Here is a 12,019-nt window from a genome sequence, read left to right as displayed (position 1 = left end):
TTGTTGCAGCTCCACTTTAAAGTTACCCTCTCATTAAACCTCTTTTTCTTTTCTAATTGATAATTAATAAACAAATATGGAGCTGCAGGGAAAGGCATAGTATCCCAAGAAACTTACTTTAATATTCTCTGAGATTATAAAGTCAGACATTTGCAAGAAATGTAGTGAGTGCCGCTGAGTGCAAAATATAGTCAGAATATTAGTATGTATTTATGTTTCTAAAAGGACTCACGAATGTCAGTTTGACTTTATAATCTTAGAGAATATTCATGTTTCTTTTCTCACGTAAATGTACAACCTTTCTACCTACAATGGCCCGAATGCGTTCTTGTATTTAGTTCTGGGTCAACATTTGACAATGTAAAACTTGAGAGTTGCTGCAGTCGTTTAAACAGTCTCTTGACAAGACAATGCAAACTGTTTTTAGTCGGTGTTTTGTCTGTTCACACTGAACTGCGGCCAGATGGAGAGGCTGAGGATGGGAGAAAGCTGGCCGGGGGGGGCAGAGGTAGAGAGAGACGAGTGATGAGAGGAAGAGGAGGAGGTGAAGGACAGAAGGATGACAAGTACTGCACTGAGTTAGCGCAGTCAAGAGGGTGTGCGTGGCTGCGTGCTGGGCTGAGGTGGGGAAGAATGACAAGTATTTGGGACCTTTTCCAGAGCTCTGGTTTTAGTGGAGTCAACCGCTCAAAGAGAGAGAGAGAGAACAGAGAGAGAGGGCGGCTGAAATGGAGGCGGAGAGAGAGAAAACAGAGTAACAGAAGAAGAAGAGGGCAGAGTACAAGCACACACTGCCAAACTCAAGTTCAGATACATCCAAGTGTATGTTTAGAATGAATGGATGTTTTTTTTCTTCCTTTTTTGGTCCCCTATCTCTGACACACACACACACACACACACACACACACACACACACACACACACACACACACACACACACACACACACACACACACACACACACACACACACACACACACACACACGCACACACACACACACACCAGGATAAGGCATCGTAGGGTGGAGCTACAGTCATTGTTGTTCTGGCCGACAGACTTCCTGTTCCAAGCAGCTTTGACGGCCATCACCACAACACAGCTGCGTTCAAACTGGACAGGAACACACACACACACACACACACACACACACACACACACACTGCTCATTCACATTGAATCAGATCCCTACCTGTAGAACACGTATATTTTATACACACATGCATGGATTAGGAACTACATGCACACACTCGCACAAAGCCTTGGCATGGAGAACCTATAGCTTGATTCCATATTTGAACCGGTACATTCTTTGCTCGCGGCCCACTGCAGAGACTCAGACACACGTTCCACCACACCCACTCGGTAGGATGTCTGTCAACATCGCCAACGCGCCATGCTTCTCAAATCTAAGGTTTTAAAAGCTTTTCAATGTGTTCTGAATTAAAGGCACTAAACCTTTCATTAAGACTTGATTTGCAGTTTAGCTTTTTAATTTGAAATCATCATAGTGGAAACTTTCACATTCTCTACTTCGATATAAGCCTTAAGAATAGACTGATATTCTATTTATTTGTGTATTCATTGTTCATACTGCTGTTTCGCTTTTTATTTTTGTAGTTAAACAATTATGTTTAACTTGCTGAAATGTGCAGACACTCCCCATTTCCGTTCACTGGCTGTTTATTGGAGGTTTTATTAGGAGTGGTTTAATGGGAGATTAAAGAAGGTAGTGTCGCAATGGGTTTGTTATATTTTGTGAAGAAACGGGGGAAGAAGCATTTTTTGTTCAGATGTCTTTCTTTCAGTAGTGGTTTGTTGCTATTTGACTGTGGGAAACCCACAACTGTTGTAGCTTCTTCCAGGCCACAGTGGGATTTCACTGAAACCCAAACCCACGTTTTACCTCACTTTAACTGCACCCCCTTCAGTATTGTCACACCAGCTATTTTCCTTCAGGCAGTGTGTGTGTGTGTGTGTGTGTGTGTGTGTGTGTGGTGGACGTGCACATCTGTGTGTGTGTGTGTCTTTGTGTGGCATTTGGGGTTTGGCTGCCAAAGCATTTTAAACCACCAGGCTTAATTCTCCCTCTGTGGGCCTTTTCTGAATGTCAGGACTTCTTAAACGTTTTCATGACAGCGACCCCCACAACCCCCTTAACCCCCACCAACATTACAGCCTCAGGACCTCCATTTGTCTGGGTCCCAGAAACGACCGAAACGCGAAATCACGGTGGTTTCCAGCGTTCCTACTGGTCAGGAGGCTAATGGATTAATGTGATGGAGTGAAAGTTGTTTAGTGGATTTTGTTGGACATAGAAGGGTGGTTTAAAGGAATTTAGCAGAATCTGATGTTTATTTCTCACATCTATTGCATTCGCGGTTGGTTTTGGGGTGGTTTTTCTCCACAGTAAAAACGGGCCGTTAACCATTTTCACAAACATGAACAAATGAGTCAGGAACAAGATTTTGCCGATCAGGGATCTGCTTCAAATTATGGAATGTAAAATTGAGAAGTCACACAGTTTTGTACACGGTGGGGCAATGTAGTGCTTCCATGTGTGGTTTTTGGGATGCAGTTGAAGGTAACTTTCTTTATCGATCCCATGTACACCCACTTCCTCCTCGCTAACCTACCGAGTAGTGACCCGTCTCCTCTACGGCACTACAATACAACACTGTGTGTATTTAGATGCAGTAGTGGCCCAGATTTGCTATGACAGAGTATTGGCTGTTGCTTCGTCTTTTTCGGGGCCCGGGAAGTCAAGTCTGGTTGTCTTTAGTGTCGGGTGGCTGCCTCTATTGTCATCACAAGATGGCTCCAGCCCGCCACTGTGACGCGCGTGTGCGAGTAATGCGTCCAGACAGGCGAGGTTGTGCGTGTATTTGCTATAAATGTGAGTCCGTGTGTCAATTTGGGTGTGTGATTAAGTGAAGGTTTTGTGCAGCCATGCAAGTGTGTGTGTGTGTGTGTGTGTGTGTGTGCGCGCGTGTGCGTGTTGTCGACTCAGCCTTTTCCAGTCAGCCCCTTACTCGCCCAACTCTCTAATCCCCATAATCCTCTTCTCCCCCTCCCTTTTTCGTTCCCTTCAACCTCATCTCTCCTCTTCCCTTCCTGTCTCCCGCTCCTCTCTTATCTCTGCACATCCCTCTGTCTGTCTCCCATCTCCTCTTATCCAGTCTCTTATTTATATATATATATATATATATATATATATATATATATATATATATATATATATATATATATATATATACACTCACCTAAAGGATTATTAGGAACACCTGTTCAATTTCTCATTAATGCAATTATCTAATCAACCAATCACAAGGCAGTTGCTTCAATGCATTTCGGGGTGTGGTCCTGGTCAAGACAATCTCCTGAACTCCAAACTGAATGTCAGAATGGGAAAGAAACGTGATTTAAGCAATTTTGAGCGTGGCATGGTTGTTGGTGCCAGACGGGCCGGTCTGAGTATTTCACAATCTGCTCAGTTACTGGGATTTTCACGCACAACCATTTCTAGGGTTTACAAAGAATGGTGTGAAAAGGGAAAAACATCCAGTATGCGGCAGTCCTGTGGGCGAAAATGCCTTGTTGATGCTAGAGGTCAGAGGAGAATGGGCCGACTGATTCAAGCTGATAAAAGAGCAACTTTGACTGAAATAACCACTCGTTACAACCGAGGTATGCAGCAAAGCATTTGTGAAGCCACAACACGCACAACCTTGAGGCGGATGGGCTACAACAGCAGAAGACCCCACCGGGTACCACTCATCCACTACAAATAGGAAAAAGAGGCTACAATTTGCAAGAGCTCACCAAAATTGGACAGTTGAAGACTGGAAAAATGTTGCCTGGTCTGATGAGTCTCGATTTCTGTTGAGACATTCAGATGGTAGAGTCAGAATTTGGCGTAAACAGAAAGAGAACATGGATCCATCATGCCTTGTTACCACTGTGCAGGCTGGTGGTGGTGTAATGGTGTGGGGGAGGTTTTCTTGGCACACTTTAGGCCCCTGAGTGCCAATTGGGCTTTGTTTAAATGCCACAGCCTACCTGAGCATTGTTTCTGACCATGTCCATCCCTTTATGGCCACCATGTACCATCCTCTGATGGCTACTTCCAGCAGGATAATGCACCATGTCACAAAGCTCCAATCATTTCTAATTGGTTTCTTGAACATGACGATGAGTTCACTGTACTAAAATGGCCCCCACAGTCACCAGATCTCAACCCAATAGAGCATCTTTGGGATGTGGTGGAACGGGAGCTTCGTGCCCTGGATGTGCATCCCACAAATCTCCATCAACTGCAAGATGCTATCCTATCAATATGGGCCAACATTTCTAAAGAATGCTTTCAGCACCTTGTTGAATCAATGCCACGTAGAATTAAGGCAGTTCTGAAGGCGAAAGGGGGTCAAACACAGTATATGTGTGTGTGTGTGTATATATATATATTTGTTGTTACGCAGATTGAATGTTCAGTTTATTTTTTCATTTTGCTTTCAAATGAAACACAGTTTGAACTAAGACCTTCTTTTGGTTGTTGTTGAATGATTCAATAAGTGTTCCCGTCCTCTTCCAGGCCGTGGAGCGAGAGCAGGTGGACAGCATCCAGCCGAGGCTGCAGCACATCAACGCAGTGGGTCAGGGCCTGATCCAGAGCGCCGGCAAACACACCGACACCCAGGCACTGGAGCACGACCTGGAGACCACCAACCTCCGATGGAACTCCCTCAACAAGCGGGTACGTCTCCGTATCGACTCAAGCGTGCGTGTCGGTGCTTCCTTTTCTCTACTCACAAACCCGCCTCTCCTGTCCGCAGGTGGCAGAGCGCATCGCCCAGCTGCAGGAGGCCCTGTTGCATTGCGGGAAATTCCAGGATGCTCTGGAGCCTCTGCTCAGCTGGCTGAGCGACACGGAGGAGCTGGTGGCCAATCAGAAGCCCCCGTCTGCCGAGTACCGCGTGGTCAAGGCTCAGATCCAAGAACAAAAGGTACGAGACGATCAATTGGAACCCTCGTTCAAAAACCAAATCAATATCGGTGGAAGCGCCATATACTGTAGGTAATAGACTGACTAGACTGACTCTGGATAAGTACCTCTTACAACCCCACAAAAATACAATCCAGACTCCCTTTCAGCTTCTGCCACCCACATCCTCCTCTTTGAAGTATCGGGCCAGATCCTGTATGTGGAATCGAGTTTCCATATTTCTGGATTTAAATTTTTTTCTTATTTTTTACATTATTGTGAGAAACCGTTCTCTTTATCAAACCGGTGCAATGGAGACATCCTTAATATACAGATGTCCTCAGTGTCCTTCAACCACGAACAATAGATATTTGAATGACAAACACACACACACACACAAACATCAAAGATCCGTCTGCCTGGCATCCAAATGGCCCCAGTCTGCCAGTCAGACTGGCATAAAAACAGACACACACACACACACGCATGGTGGATTTGTATTGTTCTCAGAGACTCTCTCTCACACACACACACACACACACTTTTCCCCCTGTTTACCCGACATACACTTCCTGTGTTTGTGCACACGAGTGTGCCGCAGTCCCGACCCCCGATCAATCACACGTGTTTACATCCGTGACGGAGAGCGGTGTCACCGCTCGGCTGAGAAAGAGAGCGTTCACTGCGGAGCGCTGCATTCCAGGGGCGACCCGAGCCGCTGGTTCAAAGCAGACGAGAGAGGCCGCTATCGGAGCAGGAAGGAAGCGCGTTCACGGATGTTGTTTTCTGATCCTAGAACAGTTGGATCGCTGGTCAAATGCAGGAAAGTTTGTTCTGTACCAACCTTTTTAAAAACAGCATTTAGCCTCAATAAATGTTGAATAACTCTAGAGATATCGGCTAATATGCGCCATTTGGTGACACATTGATAACAATTTTAAAGAGCTAATCATTGATCATATTTGTTTGATGCTTTCTTCCAAAACGAAGAGATGGTTATTAATGTTTCTAAAAGTTTAAATCTAGATTATATATGATATCTTCTGTTTGTTCAGGCAATTTACACATTCAATGCCTCAAACATGTGTGCAGTAACGCGTTTATCTCTGCATGCACATTTTCTGATTTGCAGCCCTATGAGGAGATCAATCAATACATCAATACATTTCAATCTTAAATGATCAAAATGAAGAAACAAACGTTGAGCCTGTACCTTGAACCCAGAGTTTGGTTGTAACCTTAGTGAAGCCCCACTGGGGACGACACGCTCGCTTCCTGAAGCCCCGCTCCCGCTGAGCGATTTGTATTTTTGTATTGCTTTTTTATTTCCATTTTCTTAATATTGAAGGTGTCAGGTGTCCAACCTTCACCCTGCTCGTCCTTGGGTCCCCAGTGAAACACCCGCCGAGCGTGAAGTAGACCGGATGGACGCTTCTCGAGATATGAGAAAGACAGACGGACGGTTCGATAACATGTGGCCTTTCTCTTCCCAGCTGCTCCAGAGGTTGCTAGATGACCGCCGGCCAACGGTGGAGATGATCCGCGCCGAGGGAGAGAGGATCGCAGCCACGGCCGACACTTCGGACCGAGAGAAGATTCAGACCCAGCTCCAGAGTCTGGCAGAGCGATGGACCGACCTGCTGGACAAGGCCAGCGGGAGGTACGTCTTTGTGGGGACGGAGGTCTGGGTACAAGCCGAGAAAACGATCAATACTCGGGTCTCATATTGCTCTCTTATGGTCACCACTTTCTTTGGATTCTAGTTCTGTGTCTCGCTGATTGTTGATAAATTCTGTCCTTTTTACCATTTAAAAAAAAGCAACACGGCTAACATCCCAGAAATAAAAAGGTTGCAGATTTGTCTGTAAATATGTAATGGGTGGCGGTTCTTTCCCGTTGTTTCGTCTGCGTGTGGCTCCGTCGAGCACCACTGTGCAAGGACAAGAATAGTCTCATTACTTCTAGTCCCTGTGGCCCGCCAGTAATTTCAGCAGCTCTGCTGTTCACCGGTGAACGAAATTATGAATCTTTTGGGGGGGAATAAGTACACACTCGTAAAGCACAGTGAAGAGGTTTCATATCTCTGATGATGTTGTGTAAAGTAGTCATAATATATTCATAAAACATTCGTGGCGTGCAACTTTTTGTGAGGCATGGTGTCTCTGGAACACATCGCGCTGTCTAGTATGAACTATTTTAAGTCTATACACACACGCTGCTTTCTTTATAAGCCCGCTGGGAGACGCTTCAGTTTACATGCACAAAAAGACAGATGTGTGTTCCTCAAGCTTTGCAAAAGCTCCCTCTTTTTCGGTCTCAAACACGCAACAATAATCCATTTGATCTGTTTATGAAATTCTTTGAAATGTAATAATATATCATAAAGACGCCATTGACATTTAATCAACTGCGTTTGTCAAAACAAAACAAAGACGACAGCTGTTATGACGCAAAATCATATCCGAGTCGAGCAAAAGCAATAAAATGCCAATAAAATCTCCTCCCCCTTCCCCGTCCTTCAGGCAGAGGCAGTTGGAGGAGCTGCAGGTTCTCGCTCTTCAGTTCCACGAAGCCCTGGAGCCACTGGGAGAATGGCTCGGTGCCACCGAGAGACGCCTGAGCTCCGCCGAGCCCATGGGAACCCAGACGGCCAAGATCACCCAGCAGATCACCAAGCACAAGGTACCGTTCGGGGAACCCTGTTGCTACGGAGGAGGTTGACTTGTTTGTGCGTCAATGAGCAGGAGACCTTTTCTCGGACAGTGTCATCGAAATAAGAAAGACACCGTCCCCTAACTGAACTGAATAGTTCCCTAAAGAATCATTCAAAACACATAAAATGCCCCTCACGTAACTCAACTGAAGATCAGTCATTTCCAACTCAAACAACCTTTAAGTCCATTTCAAGTTGAATTTGTAATTTTCATTCCAATCATTTAAGTTTTTTGTTATTCTACTCATTTGTTCATTCATTGATGTTTATGATTTTCAGTTTTTCTCTGATTTGTCATTTGCATGCTCATATTATGAGTTTTTATCCATCTTTTTTTCTGTTTTTCTCTCACTTCCTTTCACCTTACCCTCAAACAAACAAACACACACACATAAACACACACACATACATAACCTCCTCCCAGGCGGTCCAAGAGGACGTGTCCTCGCACCAAGCCGAGGTCGACCTCCTCGAGTCCCTCAGCCAATCGCTGACGCCGCTCAGCTGCGCGGCCGACCGCGATTGGCTGAGCGAGCGAGTGGGGGCGTTGAGGTCGGGTCACTCGGAGCTCACCGATTGGTGCTCCCGTCGTGCGGGCATGCTGGAGCAGGCGCTGGCTAACGCCCAGCTGTTTGGGGAGGATGAGGTAGAGGTGCTGAACTGGCTGGCGGAGGTTGCTCAGAGGCTGAGTCAGGTCTCCGTCCACAGCTACCAGCATCAGCTGCTGGCCGAGCAGCACAAACACGCTCTGGTACGACTTCATCCACACACTCCTCCCAAAACATGGGAACAGCAGTTCACACATTTATTATGGAAATATAAATACAGTGCATGTAGAATATATTTTTAATCACTTACAATTTAATATTTTGACTCAAGTAAATGCTCAATACATAAATAAATCACTAAAATATCAAGTAAAAAAATAAGAAATTCCCCATCATGTCCTTCAGTACCTTTTCTTATATTGTCTTTTGCTCCACTAGTACAAAGCAAAGACATGCAGCACAAACAGACTGGTGTACTTTCATGGCTTTAAATAAAGGATGCACATTGTAGGATTTTGTTCTTTGAAACGGCGAGAAAACTATCTTCCATGTTCTAGAGGTTAACTTCCACGCGCTCTCTCGCCCCTCAGTCTCTAAATGAAGAGATTGTGAGCAGGAAGAAGACAGTGGACCAGGCCATCAAGAATGGACAAGCCTTACTAAAACAGACCACAGGTAACCTCCAGCTCCTCACCTTTCTCTTTCTAAGGAAAATGCTGGAAAATGTATCTTTTATACATTAGTATCCAGATTAATGAAGCAGATATTCTGTATTGTTGTAGATTCACATCCAAACCACACTTGTTTACATCTGTGACTGTGAAACTGTGACATCTGGTTTCATCATCATTTTAGCCAACAAACTAACCAACAACGAGCTCGTTAAGATCCAAATTGGTGTCCACATTCTTTCTTTATTATTACTAGTTAATGATAAACATCCCAAAACATATACATATGAAAGAAAGTAGAGGACCAAGAAGAATAGGTTTAAAAAAAGAAGCTTTTTTTACTTCATCGGAATAAAAGAGTAGAGAAAAAAACAAAACAGGAAAACTAGAAATGCAAGAAGTAGGTATTCTTCTATATGTTGTTGCATCCGGACGGCTCGCGCTGACGAGCTTCATGGCGGCATCGAGATGACCTGTGACCCCGACCTGCGTGTCCTCCTGCAGGCGAGGAGGTCCTCCTGATCCAAGAGAAGCTGGACGGCATCAAGTCTCGTTACGCCGAGATGACGACCGGCAGCAGCAAGGCCCTCCGCACCCTGGAGCAGGCCCTGCAGCTGGCCACGCGATTCGCCAGCGCCCACGACGACCTCAACCAGTGGCTGGACGGCGTGGAGGCGGAGCTCAGCAACGTGGAGCCCGACGCCACGCCCGCCTACCAGGACAGACAGAAGGTGGGTGGAGAACAAGCTGGATATCCATCTATTTCTGAAACGGGTTTGCAGAAATGGAGGACACTGTAAAAACACAATTACAAACTTCCAGCAGCAACTTATTGGAGTCTTTTATAATACCTTGTTAAAACATTTAGGTTTTTACAGGCAGTTTAATTACAACAGTGACATTCACTTCATTATTTAGTTTTGTTTCAGACATTCAGAAACAAAACTCCTGCTTTACAAAGTGATTGATGGCCCTCGACTGTATGTGACCAATGTGTTTAATTGATCAAATGTTAGACTCGGATCATTCGCATTTTAAATACACATTTTATTTCCCATAATAGAATAAATAAACATTATTTGAAACGGCTAATTTGATGGCAGCGTGTGTCTCTGATGACATTTTCAGCCGTTCCAGTATCAACCCACCCACAGTTGAGTTACCATAGTAACATACTTTTTTTTGGGGAACTCAATAAGTCTACTGTTTATAAACGCTATTGAAAATGATTGCTTCTTCAATGCGTCGCAGCCATCCACTTTTTTTTTCATTGTACGACATTTTCAGCTTTTAGTCTTTTAATAATCAGTTCGGTAGAAAAACAGACCTGTTGCCATTTGGTCACTTTGATCAACTAATCACTTCCACTTTTGCAGGAGCTGAAGAAAGTGTCGGCGGAGAAGCGCCTGGTGTTGGACACGGTGAACGAAGTGGGCAACGCCCTGCTGGACCTGGTGCCGTGGCGGGCCCGCGAGGGCCTGGACCGCCTGGTCGCCGATGCCAACCAGCGATACCGCCAGTCCGCCGAAACCATCACTCAGCGGGTGCAGCTGGTGCAAGCTGCCATCCAGAGGTCACAGCAGGTACTGCACGCGGTTTTAACCCATGTTAATGTTCCATTAGACTTGGTATCTTGTGAGCGCTTAAACCTGCTAATCTGCTGACTCCTCCCTCCAGTACGAGGAGGCAGTGGATGCAGAGCTGGCCTGGGTCGTGGAGACGGAGCGCAAGTTGGCGTCTCTGGGGCCGCTGAGCCTGGAGCCGGACGTGACTGTGGCCCAGATGCAAGTGCAGCGGGCCTTCAACATCGACATCATCCGACACAAAGACACCGTGGATCAGCTGCTCGGCTCCAGAGACGACATCCTAGAGACGTGCAGCGACGCCCAGAAGGACGCACTGATAGTGAGTCACTGAACATGAGGGGGTTTAAGCGCGTGCACATGGGGAACAGGGAGAGGACGGACTGCGCGAGGGACACGACTCTCACAAGTCAACTGTGAAAAGTGCAGCAACTATCTTCACGTCTTCGTCTTTTTTGTCTCCGTCAGCTGAAGACGGATTCCCTCAGTGCTCGTTACGACGCGGTGAGCCAGAGCCACAGCGAGCGCTTCTCAGCCCTGGAGCAGGCCCAGGTTTTGGTCGCTCGGTTCTGGGAGACCTACGAGGAACTGGAGCCGTGGTTGGGCGAGACCGAATCCCTCATCACCCAGCTGCCGCCACCGGCCATCGACACCGACGCTCTGCGGCTGCAGCAGGACCAGATGAGGGTGAGAGGATCCACAATCTTTTCTCTCACAGCTTTCTGACCTAACAAGTGTCTATTTGTGACGTGTTCTTAATGTCCTCTCCCTGTCCTTGCTGTTGCCTCTTCAGCTGCTCAGGGAGTCCATCGCGGAGCACAAGCCCCACATCGACAAGCTGCTGAAGATCGGGCCCCAGCTGGCCGAGCTCAGCCCCCAGCAGGGGGCCACGGTGACGCAGCGCTACACCGAGGCCGGACGGCGCTACTTGGCCATCAAAGAGGGGGTCAAAGGTCGTGCAACAACCTTAGACGAGGCAGTGTCCCAGTCTTCACAGGTGCGTCACCGAGGACTAATCGTTTTTTAAATTACCTTAATTTGTAGACTTTGTGAATGCCGTTTGACCCGTGTCTGTTCACAGCATGAGGTCTACGTGTGTGTTTGTGTGTCTGCTGCTGGAAACTTAATGATAACAAGGATTTATTGTGCGAAGTGAAATATAAGATGTATTTAGATTAGCTTTTCTGGACTTATTTCTTGACTTTGTTTTGTATATTTAACTTTAGTTTATATACATACAGCTAGCAGTTTGTAGCCTTGCTGTATCGTTTACGTAGATTTGTCTCTTATCACATCGTGTCGTCTTTTGGTGCTTGTTTTCTTTACGGTTATTTGACTTTCTCTTCGCGCTTCATCTCATGAGACACCATTGAATCACCTGTTGTTGTTGCCGTCAATATTGCCCGACAGTTTGTACTTGTGCATGTCTCTGATTTAACTCATTGTATTGTTTCTCCACCCTCCGCCCCCTTGTCAAACCCTATTCATGTGTCTCTTCCTCCACCTGCACACTGTCCTCATCCC

General features: G+C 46.1%; 1 protein-coding gene across 1 annotated transcript in view; it reads left to right on the top strand.

Moving 5' to 3' along the window:
- macf1a (microtubule actin crosslinking factor 1a) overlaps positions 1–12,019 on the top strand; it is a gene marked incomplete at its 5' end in the record, with an annotated part of 106,550 nt that overhangs the window by 72,781 nt on the left and 21,750 nt on the right. Inside the window, 11 exons of the mRNA XM_079232000.1 lie at positions 4,591–4,752; positions 4,832–5,002; positions 6,474–6,640; positions 7,503–7,662; positions 8,118–8,444; positions 8,832–8,916; positions 9,417–9,643; positions 10,289–10,495; positions 10,590–10,817; positions 10,964–11,182; positions 11,289–11,492. Of these exons, the coding sequence (XP_079088126.1) occupies positions 4,591–4,752; positions 4,832–5,002; positions 6,474–6,640; positions 7,503–7,662; positions 8,118–8,444; positions 8,832–8,916; positions 9,417–9,643; positions 10,289–10,495; positions 10,590–10,817; positions 10,964–11,182; positions 11,289–11,492 (2,157 nt within the window). The remainder of the gene's footprint in view (positions 1–4,590; positions 4,753–4,831; positions 5,003–6,473; positions 6,641–7,502; positions 7,663–8,117; positions 8,445–8,831; positions 8,917–9,416; positions 9,644–10,288; positions 10,496–10,589; positions 10,818–10,963; positions 11,183–11,288; positions 11,493–12,019) is intronic.

The sequence above is a fragment of the Taurulus bubalis genome (assembly GCF_910589615.1).
Source record: "Taurulus bubalis genome assembly, chromosome: 16".
NCBI classification, from domain to species: Eukaryota; Metazoa; Chordata; class Actinopteri; order Perciformes; family Cottidae; genus Taurulus; species Taurulus bubalis.
This window is presented reverse-complemented; position numbering and strand designations above follow the sequence as displayed.